Source organism: Lynx canadensis, chromosome B2, assembly GCF_007474595.2.
Source record: "Lynx canadensis isolate LIC74 chromosome B2, mLynCan4.pri.v2, whole genome shotgun sequence".
Lineage (NCBI taxonomy): Eukaryota > Metazoa > Chordata > Mammalia > Carnivora > Felidae > Lynx > Lynx canadensis.
The window spans coordinates 32825017-32846610 of NC_044307.1; the positions used below are offsets into that span (position 1 = coordinate 32825017).

Consider the following 21594-nt stretch of genomic DNA (forward strand, 5'->3'; position numbering starts at 1 on the left):
TGGCCTTAGAACTCCAGGTGCCTCTGAGCAGCCTTCCCCGCCAGGCCCACTAGGCTGGTTCCACCTGCCCAAGCACAGACCCTCCTGGAGGAGCCTGTGGGAAACCACTGGGAGCCGGGCAGCCCTTGGATCCAGCGGCGTCTGCAGCCCCTCAAGGCCCTGTCCCTGCCCTGCAGCTCTTTGACCTCATCTACCGGGAGGAGACGCTGTTCAACGTCATCAAGAGTGTGACTCGAAATGGCCGTTCCATCCTGCTGACCGCCCTGCTGGCCCTCATCCTGGTCTACCTCTTCTCCATCGTTGGCTTCCTCTTCCTCAAGGATGACTTCATCCTTGAGGTTGACCGGCTGCCCGGCAATCACTCTGGAGGTCTGGCGGCTCCTCTCCTGGGAGGGTGTGGGGGCTGAGAGGGGCTGCACAGATGACCCGTGTCAGGACCAGGCGCCCTGCCTCAGTTCCTCCTCTTGGGTCCTGGGGCGGGGGTGTCTAGTTCACAGCAATCTGCCTCCCTTTGCCCCGGGACACACCGAGGGGGTGGGAGAGCCTTGGTCTTCTGCTCCCTGAGGAGCCACCTGCTTGCAGACCTGGCATCCATCTGAAACTCAGTGTTTGCAGGGGCTGCCTGTGTGCCAGGCTCAGGGGTGTGGACCCCCCCCCCCTTCCTGTCCTTTGTGCATAGCAGGGGCATGAGGACCCTTCACGTGTAGCCTGACAGAGGGGGGAGCTCGCAGGATCAGGGAAGGCTTCATGGAGGATGTGGGGCGGGGGGCACAGCGAGGGGAATGATGGCCATTGGACTTCCTGGTGACCTCACCCACGTCCTCTCTAGCCAGCCCCCTGGGGATGCCACATGGAGCTGCCACATTTGTGGGCACGTGCAGTGGGGACAAGCTGGACTGTGTCTCAGGGGTCTCAGTGCCTGAGGTCCTGGAAGGTGAGGGCAGTGTGTCTTGGGCGCCTGGGGCAGGGGCGCAGAGGCGGGTGGCTTGGCCTGGGTGTGAACACATACTCCGCTTGTAGGGAACGAAGAGCTGGAGAGCACGGAGCGGGCCTGCGACACGCTGCTCATGTGCATCGTCACTGTCATGAACCACGGGCTGCGCAATGGTGGTGGCGTGGGCGACATTCTCCGCAAGCCCTCCAAAGACGTGAGCATCCCCTGCCCCGCTCCCAAATCCACGTGGCCCGAGCCTTGGCCACGTCAGCCACTGCGAGGTCCTGCTCTCGGGTCACGGTCACGGCCTGGGGGAGCAGCTCGGCCCCCCTCCCTCTCCGATGTTGCAAGCCCCCACTTCGCATCCCCTCTCCCTGCTTGGCCACCGGGTCCAGTGCGCGGTTACATGGTTGTTGAGCTTCCCCACCCCCGTCTGCTCATGCCTCCCCACCGGCTCCCTGTAGTTGCTCTCAGGAAAGACCTTGGCAGCCGAGCTTTGCCCAGGCTGGGGAAGGCGTGAGTCAGACACCGGGCGGATCCCCGGCTGTGCTGGCTGGCTTCATCTGCGAGGCAGAGCCCCGGCCCACAGCAGGGGAGGGCAGGGTGGGGAAGCTGAGTCTGCTCCGTGAGGACGCCTCAGGATTTGACTCAGGCAGCCAGGCATTACCAGTACTCAGTCTGTCCTCGGCCACATGGGAAAGCCGCTTCCAAGGTCAGACAGTGTTTCTAGAATGTGTGAGGCCAGGCGTCCTGAGGGTGGGGCAGAGGCGTTCAGAGCTGGCTCTGTCCCCAGCCCAAGGTTAGGGGCAGAGACAGGCCTCGACCTGCAGCCTCAGTGCCCCATGCCAAACTCTTATCACAGGGTGCCGGCCTCGCTGGTATCCTTTCTGAGTCCGCTGTCTCCTGAGCCACACTCAGGGCTTGTGATTGTACTTCTCACTGCCCACAGTGAGGCTGGGTCTGCTCTCCTCCCTCAGGGCCCCGGGAGCCGGGGGCCTTCGTCCCCCTCTGCTGAGGGCCGAGCCTCCTCTGTCACAGCCCTGACCCCTGCCTGAGTCTGGCTTGCCTGGGCGACGGGGCCCAGCCTCCCTGCTTCCCCCCCTGCAGGAGTCCCTCTTCCCAGCCCGTGTGGTCTACGACCTCCTGTTCTTCTTCATTGTCATCATCATCGTGCTGAACCTCATCTTTGGGGTGATCATTGACACCTTTGCTGACCTGCGCAGCGAGAAGCAGAAGAAGGAGGAGATTCTTAAGACCACGTGCTTCATCTGCGGTGAGGCCCCCTTACACCTTCTCAGTTTCCAGAGGAAACCGAAGCCCCCCGGTCTCTGTCCAGGGCTTTTCCCACTCCCGGTGTGAAGTCCCCTCCCCACCCACTGCAGGCTAAGGAGCGGGTGGCACCTGCAGGACAAATCCCTTATCAACTGCTCCTGCTTGCCGGGCTCTTGGGATTCTGGCCACCGTGGTGCTGAGCTGCCCCGGTGGGAGGCTACAGCTGTGGCAGGGCGGGGTCGCCACGGCTAAGTGGCTGGTGCTTTAAATAGAAGTGACCTAAATAGCCCAGGGTGGGCTGTCACATGCATTCACCAGTCCTTTTAGCCCGGGGAACAAATGCCCCCACTGCCCCAAGAGGTGGGTGTTTACTCTGCCAGGTGGCCCCACGGTGGCTCTTGGAGCCTGATGGTTTCGTCCTCACCCTCTGCATCGTCAGGTCTGGAGAGAGACAAGTTTGATAACAAGACGGTGTCCTTTGAGGAACACATCAAGTTCGAGCACAACATGTGGAACTACCTGTACTTCATCGTGCTGGTCCGCGTCAAAAACAAGACGGACTACACGGGGCCTGAGAGCTACGTGGCCCAGATGATCAAGGTGTGGACCCCGCCCGGGAGCAGCGGCCGCTGGGGGGGTGGGGGGGGCGGACAGTCGCTAACCCTTGTGGGAGGGCCAGCTGAGGAGCAGCTGGGGGCAGCCCTCACCGGGGCCCCGCCGGCTGCCCGTGCTACCTACCGAGGGTCCTCGAGCTCTTCTGCATGGCCTCTGTTGTCAGGGAAAAGCCCACAACAAACCTGTCAGCCCCAAAGGACGTGCGTGGTGTCCCCAGGCCCGTGGCTGCCCGATACCGAGGAGGTGGGGGAGCAGGCAGACCCTGTCCCGGGACTGCTGCTTGGGGGACCATTCTGAGGGAGCCTTTTCCAGCTCGGCAAGGGGAAGGGCAGCTTCCCGGAGTTTGGATGGTCCAGGCCGAGAGGGAGCCTGGAAAAACTTTCAACTATCAGACTTCGGAGGAATCAAAGTTACTCCGTCCAATTTCTGTAGTGACTAAAAGGGAGTGAAGGCAGTGAACCAAAAAAACAAAAAGGTCTCGTAGCTTTTCGGGTAAAGGAAGCCCCATCAGTTCCATTCAATGTAGTGCATCTTCAGATTACTGCACATCAGATAAATTGCAGGCTAAAAGGAAAGACCTATGGGGTGGCGGGGGGAGTTGTATTTGTTTCTTGAGTGTATAATTGGAACTGATCTTGGAGTGCAGGTTTATCTGTTGGTCTGAGAACTCCCAGCTTGTGACGAGGAGCCAGAAAACTGGTGGCCCCCTCCCGCTCCTCCTCGGTCGTGGGAAACGTGGCCTTGCCTCTGAGACACGTGTCGGATGCCAGCCATCCCCGGCGGCGCCTCCCCTCCCTCAGTGTGCCATCTGTCCGACTCGCATCTTCCTGGGGCGTGGGGCGTGCGTGGCGGGGTGGGGCGGAAGGAAGGCAGGCGCTTCAGGGTCTGCTGCAGAGCCCTCCTCCACCTCGCAGGGTGTTCCGAGTGTAAACAGATGGTGCTGATACTGGCGAGACTTGAGGCCGGCTAAAGGAAGTTAGCCTGTCACAGTGTGGTGGCCTCAGCGCCCGCCGAGGGTTCACTGCCAGCTCATTCTGGTTCCGGGGAGGACCCCAGTCAGTTCAGATTTTCCCATGACACAGCCCTGGGGAGGAATGTGTCCAGGGTGTGACGGCGGGTTCCCCCTCCATGACTGCTCTTCTAAATGAGGCCTTCCTAGCCTGGGCCGGAGCTTGCTCATCCCACCGGTGATTTTTTTCAGAACAAGAACCTGGACTGGTTCCCCCGGATGAGGGCCATGTCCCTAGTGAGCAACGAGGGGGAAGGGGAGCAGAATGAGATCCGGATTCTTCAGGATAAGCTCAACTCCACCATGAAGCTGGTGTCCCATCTCACCGCCCAGCTCAACGAGCTCAAGGAGCAGGTGTGCACCCAGGCCTATCCTGGCCCCACCCTTGGGGTCCCACGCCGGGCAGCTCCAGACCAGACCATCCGTGGGAGGTCACAGCCCAGCCTGCCATGGGGGAGAGGGGGAGGGGACTGGGGCCTTCACGCTCCTTCCTTTCCTTTGTGGGTTTGGGGTGGAAGACAGGTTCCAAATACGCTCTCTCCCCCATGGGAAGTTAGACTGAGGTTGGCAGCTCCTGAGTCCACCGAAAAGACATGGCCAAGTGGACCTCTGCTACAGGTGTGAGGGGTCCTCCCCCTCGTTCACCCCTACTCCCAGCAGCTGCTCGGGGGCTCTCTGAGGGGCTCACCGCTAATAGGGGATGTCAGGGCACCCTTCCACTTCTCAAGATCCCCTCTTGCCAGAGCACCCTCCTCTCCGTCCGGAGTGACTAAATGAGCTCAGGCGCCCCTCTTTTAGGTGGGGTGTTTCCCAGCTGCACCAAATCAGGGGTTTGTGTGATGCACTAATTGAGGACAAGCGTTTGGGGCTGACATCCTCAAGGCACCCTGGGGGGGAGGGGGCTGTGGCCTGCTGCCAGAGCTGAGCAGCAGCTGGGTCTGAGGGGCAGGGTGGGGGGCGGTGAGGGGTGGGCACCAGTCCCTCCCCAGTGCCCATGGAGAGAGGGCTCTGGGCTGCCTGACCCGACCTGTGGGCACCCGTTTAATCCCAGATGACAGAGCAGCGGAAACGCAGGCAACGCCTGGGCTTTGTGGACGTCCAGAACTGCATGAGCCGCTGAGAGCCACCGGAGGCCCCAGCAGGGGATGGTCATCGCAGAGAGTGGTGACCGGGAACACTGCCCCTTCCTGCGGGTCAGGGGGCCCGGCCAGCCCGCCAGCCTCTCAAGGCCAGGTGCCCACTCGGCTTCCAGCTCCCATTCTGCCAGACACCCCCCAAGCCGTGCCAGGCTCTGGCCAGCATGGAGTGGGGAGCCACAGAGCCGACAGTCCTGCCTAGAGCCCTTAGAAACGACTCAGAAACTTATGGGGACTCAGCTTACCTTAATGCCTTAGAGGAGAGAAGTCCTCCGGAAGGACAATTGCTTTGTTCCTTAAAGCAGTAACTGACATTCTCTTGTGTTCCTCCATGGGATTAGGAGTGGGGTCGCGTCTTTATTCTAAGCACTACATTTTGGTCTCTGCCTGCTCCTGAGGGAGGTGCAGTAATGCTGTTGTTGCTAGTGATTTTAGGGCTTTTTATTTAACTTATTCACGGGTGCCGTGTTCAGCCCAGGCCACGGCTCCACGGCTCCCTCTGGGCCGCAGATCTGCTGTAGACTGCATGTAGACCTCATCATCCAGGCCACCCCTCCAGCTCGGCCCCAGGTGGACTGGTGACCCGAGGAAAAGAGCCTTGCTCCTGGGACCTGCCTCTTCTAGGCCTCCTGAGAAGAGTTGCTGGCCCAGAGGGCAGGGCTGGGGCATGTTGGAGCAGCTGGGTTTCGACTGTTTTATCTCCTTTTGGTGTAACGTTTTACAAACCCTCTGGCCTGAGAACTAATATGTTAACTGCCTTAAATAAATTAATAGAACGCTAGTCCATGAGAAAGGGATGCTGTTTCCTACACTCCCCAGGGGCGGTGGGGGCTCCTGTGCCCACTGGCCCGGCCTCACCTCGGGCTCTCGGTAGATGCCCTGAGCGACATCCTGTCTCGCAGTGATTCCTGGACAGAACTGTATCGCAGTAGAACTGGTCTGTATTTTATTGTATGTATTTCAAAACATACTGAGGAGTCCAAGGACAAAGGAGGTTAAGAGCTCACTTTCACTTCCTGGTGAGGGGTGCCTGTCAGCCCCTGCCCTACCTTCTCTCAGCTCTGTTGTTGATAGAAGAAATGCTCAAGTGGGGACCACGAGCATTTACAACTAAGGTTCCATGGGATGAGGTGACCGTGTGTGTGTGTGTGTGTGTGTCCCTGGCCAGGGGGCTGGTGTCCTGTGGCCTCCCACAGAACCTGCCTAGGGCGCTAAAGCCGCCTGCAGTCTGCAGCCCCACTTGGCCGAAGACCGTCTGTGTCTCTACTATGTCCCTCAAACCAACTTGGAACATGGGTTTTCTGCAAGGTCAGGGGCAGAGGACCGGATCCGTCCTTCTGAGTCAGTGGGAATGACGGCCAAACAGCCTCTTCTCATCTCTCGGCCACACCACCTCCTGCTTTCTGTTTGCAACAGGATGCCTTCTTCAATGTTTACCGCTATTTTTGGCTATCCCCCAGGAACTCCAACAAAAGGGAGCCTGAGAATCCTGCCAGGAGCCAGCAGATCCCCCCTGGCAGGTGGGGCTCCTGGGGCTGCACAGGAAGCACCTTGCCCAGAGGCCCCGTCACCTTCCCTTCTCAGGCCCAGACGGAGACCCGCATTTCCTCTCCTCTGGAGACTTCCCTACCCTGACCGGCGGGTGGGGGTGGACGCTCCATGGCATCCCTTCTCAGGCAGAAGCTTTCTTTAGAGCAGCAATGGCTTTCTTTCTGTGAAGGCTGGGTGAGATTCCTGAACCGTGAGGATGGGGAAATCAGGGCAGTTTTATTTATGATGGCGATGTACAAGACTCCACGCTTAGGTGCGCGGGCGAGATAAGGACCGGGCCCAGGCCTTCTGCTTCTCCTCGGGATTCCTGGGGGCAAACTTCTCCTGAAGCTTCTTCCACATGCCTTTATTCATTTCCTTAAATTCTTCTAGGGTGTCTGCAAAAGGGGAAGACAAAAAATAAATAAAGAGACTGAAGTCTACAATATGAATATGTAAATTGGCCCCATCCGAGCACACCCTGATTTTTACACAGTATGTTCCTGAAAGAGGGAAGCGTGGCCCCCAACTTCTGATAAGCAAATCAAGACAGGGTGACAGAAAAATAACTCGTGTGGATGCAGCACTTGTGCAGCAGGCACCACATGAACATCCTGCCCCTTCCAGTGGTCTCCACCCAGTGCCAGAGAACAGCAAAGAAACGGTATTGCCCTTGTCAGTGACGTGACCCACGGGCCCTGAGACTTTCTCTCAAAACTTGGCCTGTAACACACAGACCATACTGTCTCCACTTCTCAGATGTAGAAGTGAAGGCGGAAGGAGGTTAGGTAAGTTGCTCAGGTCGCACAGCCAGGAAGTGGTGGAGGTGGGATTTGAAGCTCTGCACCACATCCAGCGGAGCTGAAGAGGCACTGGGGAAGGAGATGGACTGGGGTCCCCACCGATCACTTCCTCTCTGGGAAACAAGTGATTTAACCCTCTTAGCCTCGGGCTCCTCATTTGTAAGGTGGAGATAAAAACGCCTGCCTCAAAAGTTCCAGACTAAAGGAACTCCCTGGCAGCTGGCCCACACTTGAGAAGAGGCGGCAGTCTTCATAGCTATGAAGGCAGCAGGGAGCCGGTGAGAGCTGGTGGGGCCCTTGTGTAAGAACACACGCACACGCACACGCTCACGCCCCAAAGGAATCAAAACCAGCTTTCTCAGTCCCGGCACTATTGACATTTTGGGCCAGACAGTCCTTTGCTGTGGGGCTGACCTGCGCGTTGTAGGATGTTTAGCAGCAACCTGGCCTCTACCCACTAGATGTCAGTAGCAGCCCCCATACCTGGCCCCTAGCTGTGACGTCTGAAAATGTCTCCAGACGTCCTCCACGCGGGACTGTGGCAGTTTTGCCCCCAGTGGAGAACCAACAAGTCTCTCTAGGGCTAAAGTTCTATGACACCTAATTTTACCTGTATTTTAAATTTAGATTTTCACATAATCTTGTTTAAATTTCATAGCCTAGATTTTCATCAGTTAGCAAAACTTCTAGAGAAAAAAGAACAGCTCTTCTGAACAAAAAGGCAGCTTACGTTTATTGTCAGTGGGCTCTTGACTAAGTCAGGACATATGCTATACCTCAGCCATGAGCCCAACATCCCACCCTGAAACCTTTCCAGGTTTTCTCGTCGGCGTGAAGTGGGATGCTGGGCGGTCCCTGTCCACTCACAAGCCACGAGGCCTCTTTTAGAGTCTCCCATGGCCCCAAGCCCAGGTGAACATGCTTGGGACCCAGACCTTGGTCACATTTCAGACTCGCTAGGCCCTCAAACACTGCAAGGTGTATTCTTACCCTGTCAGAGGAAACAATCAGTAAGCCCGTGCCACACGGTCGCAACAAAAATAGGAGGCTTACTGTGAAAACGAACCATCAGCAGGTTTGCTGGAGCTGAACTTCTGGCCAGAACAAACTGCAGCACAGGCCAGTGGTGGGGAGTCTTCCGTGCCCCCCTCGTCTGCTGCAGCCTGCTCTCCCCCAACTCACACAGGTGTCCAGGGGCCAACAAAGAAGGTGGAGGCTGGGCCTCTGGAACTTATTTCCATTCTAGTTTCAAGTCCAAAGTTTGCTCAAACCCTCTAGAGCCCTCAGAGTGACCCTATGCACCAATACTGGTGACTGCATAGGCCCAGAAACATGGGAATAATTTTATGTGTACATTTGAAAAAACTGTCGATAAAGGAATTCCGCCTGGCCAAACTATCCTTACCCCGGTTTTCCAGAGTATTGTAACAAAAAATAGGATCAGAGTTGACACACAATAGCAGGTGATACCACCAGGCTTTATCTGTTCAGAAGGTAAGAGTTGTCTGGAAGGCCAAATCCCCAAAACTTGGTTGTTGAAAGGCTGCCAGAGGATTAGGAGAGAGAAATTTCTAGAGTGCCCAAAGGCAAATGTTTCAGGGCCATGCCCTTGCAGAAAAGGTTAGCCTATTTTTGTATACGGTATCCTTGGCAATAAAAATAATTTTCCAGAACCTGCCTACATCAACCCAGGCTCCCCCTGCCACTCCCCCCATCTCCCTGTCCAGTGACAATGGAGGTGGGGAAGTAAGGAGGGGATGGGCTAGGTAGGGTATTTCCTTTCTGTTAATCGAGGTCTGTCAACAACTCCCAAACACACCTAGTTAAACCCATATCTAACCCACAAACCATGTCCCCTGGGTCAGATAACTCTCAGACGGATATCCCCATACAAGTGTATTGAATAGCTTTTTGTTTTAATTAAAACCCTCATTGTTTATAAAGCCCCCTTAGGACCATAAAAATAAAATTATTTTCCTTCCATCTTGATTTCAACTACTTCCATTTGGCAAATACGTATTCCCCGGTTCCCTGCCGCACGCTTTGAATTTAAAAGCTCTGAAGATGGATTTTCTTTTTTAAATAATGCCTTTGACCTTCTCCATATTTTATGGCCAAAAAGCATGAGCCCCGAAGCTTCAGAATTTCCTCTGGGCTATTCCACAAGAATTTCCATCAAGCAGAGCGGTCTTAGTAGACAATTCCCCTTGGCTGCTCAAACTCAAAGAATCATTTGCAAACCAACCAGAAAGGGCAGCTGTGCTGTCAATACCTGTGGACAGGATCAGCTTGTACTCTTCCACGGACAGGCCACTGAAGCTCGTGTCTCTGGGGCGAGGGTACTGGTCACACGGGCCAGAGAGGAGAGAGACGGTGGGGGAGAGATTAGTTTTGCAGCACAACCTGAGACCTGATGATCCTGGGGGAAGCCTTGCTCTCCCGGCAAAGTTCACCAGCCTGGGCCTCGGGAAGCCAGAGACCGGGCTGGGAGAAGAGCAGCGCCACCTAGAGGTCAAAGACTTGGCCTCGCTTGAGCGTACGCAAGAATCCTCTTGAAATGTAGCCTGTGATTCAGGAGGTCTGGGTGTGGCCCATGATTCTGCATTTCTTCTTCTTCTTTTTTTTTTTTTAATTTAATTTTTTTTTTAATTTGCATCCAAATTAGTTGACATATAAGATTCTGCATTTTTAACGTGCTCCCAGGTGGCGCCAGTGCTGCTGCTCACGGACCACACTCTCAGTTATGAGGATTTAGAAGAAATCCCTTTTCCCTGTAGGCTAGGCATTTGGCTGTGTATATTTCTGGAGTCACTTGAACACATTTTTCAGGCTTGGGAAAAACCACACTAAGTGGAATTTGACAGTAATCATGTCAGGGCTGAGGAAAAGCCCAGCTTTGTCTGACAGGACTTTCCCAAAGCACCCAACTTTATCACCGGAGTGTGGGGAAGTACCAGTTCCATCAGAGTAGATGCAAAAATATGTGTAAGACCCAACGGTTGTCAGATACACCCTGGGCACGCACTGGCATATAAAACACATGGCCTTTATTCGAAATTATAAATAGCTTTTATTTAGGTGACCTAAAAGCCTCTACCAGGCGCCTTTGTTGGCTTGCTTGAAATTACTGGTTACATCTGAAAGTAGCAAAACCACAATCCTTTACAAAGGATTGTATAATCAGATTTTCACTCACTCTCATTGGTCATTTCCAGTCCGAGGGCTGGGGATATAAAAGACTGGCCCACTCACCTTGTGTTTGTAATAGTTTGAATGGAGTCGTGCTAAGCTCTCATACATCTGATCACAGGCCTCAGGCTCGGCGATCTGAAAAACAAAGAACCCCCCCAAGGAAGTAGGCAAATAAGCCCCGCCTCTCAGGCCGTGTCTGCACCACTGGGTAGGACCCCGCTTACAGAGCTTACAGAAGGCTTTCGCACTGGCTTTTTCACTCCATGGGAGGCAAACCTGGCCTACAGCTCCAGCTATTAGAAAGCTATTAGAAATCACCTTTTTGTAATGGCTTCACCTCACCAACTCCCCAACCTGCAGAAAAACTCCATTCATCAACTGGCATCTGGGACCTGTGTACCCCCACACCGGCTGCAGTGGGATGCACCACAATCAAAATAGATGATCAGAAGGGTGGATCTCATGACAGGGAGTGGTGGTGGAGAGTGTGGGCTCCAAGGAACCAGAGGAGGGGGAGTTCCCGTGCTCAGTGTATGGTGGAAGTGACACTAAGCTGGGTTCTGGAGGATGCAAAGGAGTTGGGGAGCAGAAGGGAGAGCTGAGAGGCCTTCCGGGTGGGGGATGGTGTGAGCAAGAGGAGGCAGGAATGCTATCTATGCTTCAGACCAGACCAATCTGGCTGAGGGCCCGAATATGCAGTAAGAACCTGGGTGGGAGAAGGAGCTTTTTGAGTTAAACCTTCAATATGAAATGTATTAAATATTCTTTTAGGAAAGGCAAAAAAGAAAAAAGAAAATCGTCTGAGCGCTCATCTGTGGTGAGCTGCTGCAATTTTATAAGGAAAGAAACATGAAGAAGGCAGTATTTTAAGATGAGACAGTTGAATTGAGGAGAACCAAGAGGGAGAGTCCAATTAAGTGCCGCTGGAAAGGATAGGGCCCGAACACTGAGGCCTTGTGAATAGAGAGGGGAAAAAAACAAGAAATAAATACCCTTGGTGCCCCTGCTGGAAATTCCAGGAAAGACGGCACGTGCAGATGCGAAGTGTTTTCTCCCCTTTCATACCTCTTTTTAGTTTTCCCTTCCTTCTGCTCTTGCTATTATTTATCTACAGTTCCTTATATTACTCTGCCAAGAATTCTGAAACCTCCCCAGAAAAACAAAACAAAAACAAAACTTTCACTTTTATGTTTTTTCCCCAGAATTCAAATGATAGATTTTTCCAACTTAAATCCTTTCTCCAAGAAGGCAAAGCATAAATAAATCAGTAGTTAAGCGTTTTAATAAGTCAGCTCTGCTTCTGCCTCTCTGCGCGTGTCAAATGAGGTCTCCACTTTATTGCCAACAAAAAAGACGATCCATCACTTAGTTTAACTTGATCCATCCCCGGGTTGAGGCCACTCATCACGAGAATGCCCAGGTAGCCACATCAGAAGAGAGAGGATTCTGGGCTGGGGAGGTAGCCAGTGTTCACTGAATAATGATCAAAGTCTTTCTTTGAGTGGATTGGCGCTGAGGGAAGGACAGAAAGAATGGATGGGGAAATGTGCTACCAGAGATCACGTTCTGACCCCTGCGGGGCAGCGCTTCCAGGGAAAAGTCCAGCTGGAGCAGAATTCTGCAGGATGCACTTTGGAGGAAAGCACATGGAACATCCTGGCTTCAGCAGAGCACGCGCGACCAAGAGCTAACACGGAAGGTAGGGGAACAGAAGGTACATGACACAAAAGGAATGAGAACAACGCCAGCACAAAGTTTTGAAGAATATTCCGTCAATTATCAAAAGAAAATCACGCATTTCATCTTTTGCTTGCTGTCTTCGTTCTTGGGAGGATGAGTTCACTTACACACGTAAAGATCGCGCACCGAGAACCCGCGGCGTGCTCGGCCCTGTGTATGAGCAGGTCTCCGTGGCTGTGGAGAGCAGTAGGGTCACACTGCCTAGCTTTGAATCTTGGCCCCTTCACTTATCAGCTAGCTACAGAAGGTTGGGCGAATCGTGCAATTCCCCCTGCCTCCCACACTTTAGAAAACATTTGCCACTAAGTCCTCCGTAAGTGAATAAATATGTACGAATCTTGCCCATGCAAGCTCCCCTCCTGCTGCTCCTCCAAACAAACAAACAAATAAATAAATAAATGGGTTCAAGCCCCACATCGGGCTCTGTGCTGACAGCTCAGAGCCTGGAGCCTGCTTCGGATTCTGTGTCTCCCTCTCTGCCCCTCCCCTGCTCACACACGTGTGCACGCATGCTTTGAGAGAGATTTTCTCTCTCAAAAATAAATTTAAAAAATTATAAAGAAAACGTTTGCCACATTTGCTTTATCAGTCTCTCCATCTCTATGCATTTTCCTTCTGATCCATTTGGTAGCAAGTTGGAGCACGATGCTCCTTTACTCCATAATATTTCAGTATGTTTCCTAAGAACAAGGACGTTCTTTTACATAACCACAGTTCAGTGATCAAATACGGGACATCTGACATTGATATGACACTTTTATCTAGTTCATCATCCATATTCCAATTCTGTCAATTGTCTCAGTAATACTCTTTACAGGAAAAAAAAATCTTTTTGGTCCAGGATCTCCTACTGCATTTATCTGTCGTGTATCTTTCTCCTTTCAGCTGGGATGGTTCCTCGTGCCTCGGCCTTTCTTTTGTCTTTCAAGCACTGACATTTTTGAAGCATACCCGCCAACTTAACCTTTCTTTTAAAAGAGAAGATAATAATAGCCCCTATTTCTGAGGGCGGTGTGAGGAAAAATGAGGTAATGCCTGGGCTGCTCTGAATTTGGGGCCTGGAACACTGATAAATGTGAGCGATCAGCTTTTGTTAATATTACTGGTAGTGAATAGTTGTAGAAGGAAGCACAGGCCTCTAGCTTGCAAACTACAAGAGGAAAGAGCAGAACAGTTCGGGACAAGCCTGGAGATAGATAATCCTGGTGACAGTGGCATGAAGGGTGCCGTGGACACTGCCGGGGAAGACTGGCCGAAGGGTCATGGCTACAGAAGGGAGTGGGGGCTTTCCAGGCCCAGGGCAGGCTTAAGCACATGTCCAGGGAAAAGGCAGTGATGGCATTCTCGGTGGATCAGTGATGCCAGTGTGATGGCTGGGGCGTGGCTAGAGACGGAGTAATGTAGGCAGGGAAAATCGCCGCACCTGACCGAACCACCGGCTCTGACCTGAGGCTCTCGGCGGTCACCAAGCATTCCGCGGTCAGCTCGCCGGGGATGAAACACCAACCCTCAGTCTCTGCCAAGTGAGCAGTCATCTGTCACACTTATTCTTCACCTGGTGGCCGCCCATCTGGACCTTCCCCTCTTACCACCATCCGACCACCTTCCCACCCAAGTGGAGGAAAGGGGTTCCCACCGTGGACTTGCCCTCCTCGGCCACCAACACAGCGCTTCCTGATCAAACCCCCATTCTGACCAGATCCTCACCCTCCAAAATCTTGCCCATGCAAGCTCCCCTCCTGCTGCTCCTCCAACTTCTCTAACCGTGAGAATTTGCTACAGGGCTACTCAGCTACCTCCTACCACATACACCCTCAAGTGGGTGACAGGTGTCCTCTCCCTTCCTGTCCTTTCCCTTCTTTGAAAGGGCAGAGGAAGGGCACAGGAGGAGGCTGAGGTCACCCTTGCAGAGCACTGTTCCTGGGAGGGCAAAGAGCACAGGGTCTGAGTGCAAACAACAAAGGGATCCTCTGAGTTTTTTCCATCTCTTAAAATTCCTTCAGTAGTAAAGACACAGTCTCCTAGATATTTTACATAATGCCTGGTGCTCCATTAACGATCCAAGAAGGAACCAAACACCTGACAATAACCACCAAAAAATGAACTTGTCACCCAACTTCTGATTTGAAGTCAGAAGATGTCTCTATCAGGCTGTAAAAGCGGCTTGACGGAGGCGATGAGAACTAGGTATGCCAACTTCTGGCCAGATGTTACTGCTTAAGGAGAGAAGTGGCCATGGCCAACTCTGGGTCCCAGGCACAGCCAACCCAAGCTCAGCAATTAAAAAAGTCTCAGTTACTGCTTAAAAGATTATCGAGAAATATCTTTCTAATTCCAGAAGCCTGGCCACACTTGTACATCGTACACTTTTATTCACAGATGCCAGCACAAACATTTCTGAATTTTGAAATATACAGTTTTCCTGATGAAATGTACTGTGCACTTTTAGAAATATTCTTATAGACAAGCTTTAAATTACCTGATTTTGCATTCACACCTAATGAGATTACGGACATTTTAGGACTAATAGCAGCTCTGGGTTTGAGAAAGGCAGCAGTGGGACATTATGAAAAATTCAGCTCTGCTCCCTAAATGTGAATAAAATAGATGTGCAACTGACACAGTGTCCTTTATGGCTCTATTTTTGCTCCTTTTGCATTTCCCCTGCTCAGTCGTCAGTGTATTTCTCTTTACCATATTAAACTTTTATACATACAAATCTACATCAGTGCCGCAGGCACTGATTTCGATTTTCAAAATTGAATTTTGGGTGGTGACTGCAATTGGTACACACGGCGGCCCTGATTCTAGTCACACAAAGGGACGCATAAGCACTTTTGGGAAAGGGTGTCGCAAATTGCTTTGCTAATTAAGGTAGAGCTGGATTCAGTCCAGGAGGATCTATGAAAAAAGGTTTTCATGGCTTGGTAATGAACTTCTGAAATGAGTTCATTCCGTTATGGGAGCCTATTCCCTTCAGTTGCAAATCTATTTCTTGAGCACCTACTATGCAGAATGCTCTGCTAGGGGCTGTGAGGGGACATAAAGACCCAGCCTCGGCCTTGGAGAAGTTGGCAATCATGCTGAAGAGACAAGACACGCGCGCATTAAAAATCAAACATGGCTCCGGGGTAGCGTATAACTGAGAGCCAGAGTTAACGGGCAATCAGAGGTGGGAGCGGGTCACCAGGCTTGGCTAACAGGGCAGGTGTGGCAGGGGTCTCAAGTTTCACCGCGGGTGACAGTTCACAGAGCGAGGGGGAGCCAGAGTCCCGCACTGAGGAGCGTCCTGGCAAGGCTGGGACTGAGCCTGGGGTGGTATACGGATCAGAGGAGTGGCTGGCAGGACGCGTGAAAAGGCAGGGGACAAGGATGCATGGGTCAAAGACAAGCAGGGTCTTAAGCTGAGCCACCAAGGAGGGCCTGGGAAGGCAGCAAACCTTGGCAAGCCTTGTGTGTTTGGGGGGCGGTGTCTACAGTGCACGAGATCCTCAAGGGTTAAGAACCACTTAACGTCGTAGCCAATTTGGGAGGCAAGAGAAGACACCCTACACCAGGGTACGGTGCTGGGGTGCGGTGCAAGGCAAAACTCAGGCTGCCGCCAAGGATCAGAGGACGGTGAAGGCCTCACAAACCTGCCTGCCACTTGTTCAGAGGGCAACAGGCAGACCCAAAGAGCTCTGAGTAAAGCGGAGACCCACTGAAAGTGGTCAGTAGTTTGTCCCCCACCGAGAAGCACCTGCATCCTTAACCAAGCACAGAAGACTGCCATCCCCAGGTCTAAACACTACCTCACCCCACTCTAGCTCCACCTGGACCTGGGAGAGGAGGAAAGATGGAGACGTCTGCATTCCGCCTCAGAGATGATTCTCCTCGTAACTCCTGTTTTGCAATGGGTTCAATATTGCAACTAAAAACAGCATGATCTGTCCTCAGCCCATTCCTCAAAAACCTGCCTTCGGGGGGCCCACATATGGGGCAGGGCAGCGCTGAGGCAGTGTCACCCCTGCCAGCACATGCCAGGAAGCTGGGAGCCAGTCCCGGCCACACAGGAATGCCGAAGACCGGGGCTCTGCTGGATGACCGAGAAAACAGAATTCTATACACACTTTCACATTCTCCTCTGAGAACTGGGACTAGCATTTCCATTACCGCAAGCCTGAGAACACAGTTCAACTTTTTTCCAAACGAGGTGGGTATGGTATCAACCTGGACATAATACAAGAACTCACTGGTGGGTGAGCCCCTTCCCGGGTGGCCGCATTTCCAGGCTGTTCCTCACAGCTGTGCCCCACGCTGGATTAGTGGGTGCTGGTGTGCAGTTGGGGAGCTTAAAGGAAGCTGCTTGGGTACCTAATGAACTCAGTAGAAGGATTTGCTCCTTTCCCTGTACTTAAGTCAACAATTACGGTTGTTTTGCCACCTTCCCCCACATTGAGGTTCTTTTATTAAGCTCTTGGTGCGGCAGGGTACGTGTTTCTTGAAGAAACTGTATTCAAAGTGGGCAAAGCCCATAACCATTAACTTTGAAAAAACTGTACAAAAGGACGGAGGGTGTAAGAGGTGTTGAGTGTGTTCCTGCTTCCCACCACACCTCCTTCTTGGTGGGTTTTGGGTGGACTGTGAGACTCCCCAAAGGGCATCCTGAGGTGGAATAAATGGAGGCGGTGCTTTCTGTACTCTGCTTTCAAGTCTGAAGGGCTCGTTTGCCTTCCAGCGAGTCTGGCTCTCCTGCACTGCTGTCCCACCCGAGGGTCATCTTTCCTCCCATCCACAGTAGGGAGGTCATGGCCGGGGCAAAGAAAAGCAGGTGGGTAAACACAGGGAGGTATTTAATTCTTTGGCGAAACTGTCCATGGTCCAAAAAGGCTTGAGCAGGGCACGAGGGAAAAGGAGTGGCTTGATGTTTGTGGACCAAGGGGACTTTCTAACAAGAAAGAACTTGGGAGAAACGGCAGCTGAGGAAAGATCAGGGCCAGAACAGCTGGGTCTGCTGCTTACTTGTCTTGCCACCTAACTCCCATGGGACCCTGAGGAGGTTGTTTTATTTTTCTGGTTTTGTTTTCTCATCCGTAAAATGGGAATAAGCGATGGCTGCCTCAGTCAGCCGCACTAAGGATTAAATTAAATGAGATGATGCATGCACAATGTGCCAGGCATGTACTCAGTGTTATTGTTAAGACGCAGGAAGCCAAGAGGCCGAGAGGACTGCCTGCCTCTCTCCTCTACAGGAACAAAGAGGCTGTGGACTAGAGCTGCCTCCCCCTCCAGTCCTGTGTTTCTGGCAACTGGCATAACCAAGGAGAAACTCCACACCAATCAGCCAACCGGGTCTAATGCCTGCTGCCGGCTGCCAACTTAATGAAAAGTCTACCAGAACCACCTCTCTTTCTCAAGGTTTATAGATGACCCGGGGGCGTCAGTGGGAGCGACTCACAGTGCTGTTCTCAATTCTGGCAAGGGGCTGCTCCCTCTAAAAATTATCACCAAGATTTACGAAGCCCAGGAGTATTCTCAGGTGACATCAGGATGAGGTACCATGACAGTGGTCCTGAGTAATGTGCTCGCTGCCATCATGATATACTGGGTTGCTCTACTAGGGATGCATTCATCAGCTGCTCCAGAACCATCAACAGAGCCATGACTTGCATCTAAAACCGTGACTCAAATTTGTGTGCGCCTTCGACTGATTAGAACTATCTCCCCAGGTGATGACAAAGGATGACAACTCCAAAAGAGAAAGCTCTACCCTCCTTCTCTGGCTCCTCTTACACTAAGTCAAGTAGGCGAACATCACACTTCCTCCCCAAGGCTCCAGCCTCTGTCAGCCTCACTGCTGGCTGGTTTTACCGCTGGGATTTCAGTAGCGTAAATTGCATATCTGCCCGGCTCTGTCTTGGCGGTAAGGACCAGGCTGTGTCCCTCTTCTGGAGTTCCCACAGTACCCCCTGCCCCCCTCTCGCACAGCAAGCTCTCAAATTAATTCTCACCACTCAGGACACAGAATTATTCCTTCTCTCTCTTCACTACTTCTGTCCATCTAGTTCTGCCACATCTGGAACCATATTCAAATGATTTTTACCTCATGAGCCATAACCAATCAGTCATTTATTTGTTTATCCAGACACTTACTGATTGTCTTTTATGTGTCAAGAACTATGCTAGACAGGGGAGAAAGATAAAAATGGCACCATCTCTTTTCTCAGGAAGCTCACACTAAAATGATGTAGGGAGCAGAATCCTAGAAAGTCTATGGAGTTTGCAGAGTTGGGGCGAGGTACAGTTCTTGCTTTCAAGATCTTTATACATCAGACCAGTGAAGACCGGTGTAAAAGGCGTGTCAGTGTAGTGCCCTACTCCTCACAAGCCCTGAACCAGACACTCCATCCATGCTCTCTACCCAATCTGGAATCTGATTTCAACGATGCCACTGGCCATGTTCCTGCTCTGTTAGGTGGGCTGGCTTGGCTCTGTGTTGGGCTAAGTTGCAAAAAAAAAAAAAAACATGTCCTTGCTTTGATAGGTCTTGGCCAAGTTTGGCAAAAGTTCAGGTTGTGTGTTTATGTATCCCATTTCCTCCCTCTGACCTCTTGCCTGAGCCCCAGGCTCAAATATCTCACTGACTACTTGACATTTCCACTTGGAGGTAAGTCCACTTGGCATCTCAAATTTAACATGTCTAACACCGAACTCAAGATGTTCTTCCCACACCCCACCTGTTCCTCATCTAGTCTTTCCCATCTTGATAAACGGCACCTCCTCCCACCCAGTTGCTCACGCCAAAAAAATCTAGGTGTTATCATTGGTTTCTCTTTTTTCCTTTACGTCACATCCACTATATTAGCAAGTCCTGTTGAAGCAACCTTCACTCTGCAAGCCAAATCTGGTCACTCCATCTCCTGTGCTGCTAACTTCATCCAAACCACCACTGTTTCTTGCCTTTTCTCTAGCCTCCTTGTTTTTTTTTTTTAATGTTTATTTATTTTTGAGAGAGAGAGAAAGACATAGAATGCGAATGGGGGAGGGGCAGATCAAGAGAGGGACACAGAATCTGAAACAGGTTCCAGGCTCTGAGCTGTCAGCACAGAGCTCGATGCGGGGCCTGAACTCACCAACCATGAGATCATGAGCCGAAGTTGGATGCTTAACCGGCTGAGCCACCCAGGCACCCCTGGCCTCCTTGTTTCTATCCTTGCCCCCTATAATTCATTCACCACACACAACCAGAATGATCTTTTAAAACAACTAAATTAGGACACTCAGTCTCCACAAACTTCGCCAATGGCTTCTCACTGGCCTTATGAGAAAATCCAACTCCTAGCCAGTGCCTTTAAGACCCTACTGTGCCCGGCTCCTGTCCTCCTCTGACCTCAACTCTTAGCAAACTCCTTCCCACTCACTCCTCTTCGGCCACTCTGGCTTTCTTTCGGCTCCCTAACACATCAATCTGTTTCCTGCCTAGGACCTTTGCCTGGCATGCCCCTTCCCACTTAGTATCAGTTCAGCTCATCTTCCCTTATGTCTCATCTATGTGTCACCTCCTGAGCAAGTCCTCCTCTACCATAACTAATAGTACCCCTTTATCATGCTACTGTTTTACACCCAGCATAGTACTGATCTGGACTACTTTACATAGGTCTACTTCCTTATTGTGTCCCGAACTAGAATTTAAGCTTAAATTTCACGCTGAGATGCAGAGAGGACCTCATCCGTCTCCCCAGCACCTAGCACATGGTGGATGCTCAACGAAGATGTGCTTTATGAATGAGTCCCAGAGCTGCCGTCACACCAACCTGGAGGATAGCAGGAATCAGGTCTACTACTTACACACAGGGGCATGGGTTGAGGTCCCAAACCTGCTGCACGGGCTAACAGGGGCCCAGGTAGCACACAAAGGCTTAGCTCAGGCCCTACAGAGGTCCCGGAGGTTCAGCTCAACGTCAGTGCACAACACTGCGAGGTACCAGCACCGTGTCGGGGGAGCTATAAGCCTGCGACTGTCACTGTCTACGACTGCTGCTGTGTGTCTCAACCCTGGCTGCACCTTGAATCATCTGGAGAACTTTAAAAAATACTGAGGCCAAGGCCCCACCCCCAGTGGTTCTGATTCAGGATGGTCCTGAGCATCTAGATTTTTAAAAAGCTTTCTTCAGTCACTCCAAAGTGCAGCCAGATGAGAGCATTGAATAAAAGGCTGGGTCTTCGCTCTCTGCAGTTCCCGGGGGTACAGGAGGGTCCGCGCGCACGTGCGACCGGGGTGGGAAGGCGCGCGCATGCGTGAACACCTCGGCAAGCCGCTCGTTGGCCCCGTCCCTGCCTCGTCCTTTCCTCCCATCGCCCCAACCGCCTCCCCGCTGCAGGAGGACCCCACAGTCCGGTCACCTGGGTGTTCTCTCCCTCCCGAAAGGCCTGTGCCACCCGCTGCCGCAGGTAAGCGCCCAAGTCCCGGCCCCGTTTGGTCTCGTCCACTGGCCATTCCTCACAGAGCTTAAGGAAGCGCCGGTAGCGGCTGGCCGCCATTTTGGGCCCCGCTTGTCCCCGCCCTCATGGGAGGAGTCGGAGCGGCCGGTGGCGCTTGCGCACTTAGGCTCTCCGGCTTCCCGAGGAGATGGGGTGGGTGGGAGGAACGAGCATGCGCGACTTCGCGGGCGCCCTGGCGCTCTCCGGATGGGGGCGCTGCTCTCCTGTCTCTGCTCGCGGAGCTAATTCAGCCTTCCTTCCTCCTGGAGCCGGCCCAGCTCCCAGGGGCAAGTCAGACGCGGAGTACCCCAGGGACAGGTTTGCTTCTCTTTTTCAATGACTGCACAAGAGCCAGACTAAAAAACTTCCTCTGAGACCTCTGCTAATTTGCATAAACGAATACATTTGCATGTAAATACGGGTTGTTATTCGATGAAGATGTGTTTGAATTTAATCATGTAGCAGGCACAAGTTGTTCGCCTCCCCTTCTCTCTTCTCACAGCCCCTGTACCTGTCACTACCACTTGGTACTGCTCCTTAGCTTTTGTTCCTCTCTCCCAGCCATATTAGTATCCCTTCATAGCGCCCCCCTGCCCACACCAGGCACTTTTCCATGGGAGGCATAGATTTCCCAGCTTGAGTGAAGTCAGCTGGGTTGATTCAGCCTCGGAAACTTGTTTTACCCAGTCTTCTCTTTTACATCTCCAGCTGCAACATCATGTGGAATGTCATCATTTTTTCCTTTTCTTTTCTTTTTTCTTTTTTTTAAGAGAGAGCGTGAGCAGGGGAGAGGGAGAGAGAAAGTGAATCCCAAGCAGGCTTTATGCTCAGCGCCGAGCCCGACAAGGGGCTCCGTCCATGGACCCTGGGATCATGACCTGAGCTGAAATCAAGAGTCAGTCG

General features: G+C 52.4%; 2 protein-coding genes across 6 annotated transcripts in view; one reads left to right on the plus strand and one right to left on the minus strand.

The window, feature by feature from the left end:
• ITPR3 (inositol 1,4,5-trisphosphate receptor type 3) overlaps positions 1–5747 on the plus strand; it is a 67285-nt gene extending 61538 nt beyond the window's left edge. For 2 of the 5 annotated variants that reach the window (XM_030315274.1, XM_030315275.1), the window contains exons 52-58: positions 177–369; positions 830–934; positions 1021–1148; positions 2042–2207; positions 2646–2806; positions 4023–4184; positions 4882–5747. In XM_030315274.1, the coding sequence (XP_030171134.1) occupies positions 177–369; positions 830–934; positions 1021–1148; positions 2042–2207; positions 2646–2806; positions 4023–4184; positions 4882–4950 (984 nt within the window). In that variant the 3' untranslated portion in view covers positions 4951–5747. The other 3 variants (XR_003968802.1, XM_030315277.1, XM_030315278.1) reach the window with 3 other exon arrangements.
• A 142-nt stretch (positions 5748–5889) lies between these two features.
• Positions 5890–20772, minus strand: LOC115513826 (ubiquinol-cytochrome-c reductase complex assembly factor 2). The gene is made up of 4 exons (XM_030315282.1): positions 20614–20772; positions 10552–10626; positions 9572–9641; positions 5890–6894 (listed from the first exon to the last, which is right to left on the minus strand). The coding sequence occupies exons 1-4, from the start codon at positions 20749–20751 to the stop codon at positions 6767–6769; spliced, it is 411 nt and encodes a 136-aa protein (XP_030171142.1). The 5' UTR covers positions 20752–20772; the 3' UTR covers positions 5890–6766.
• Positions 20773–21594: the final 822 nt, after the last annotated feature.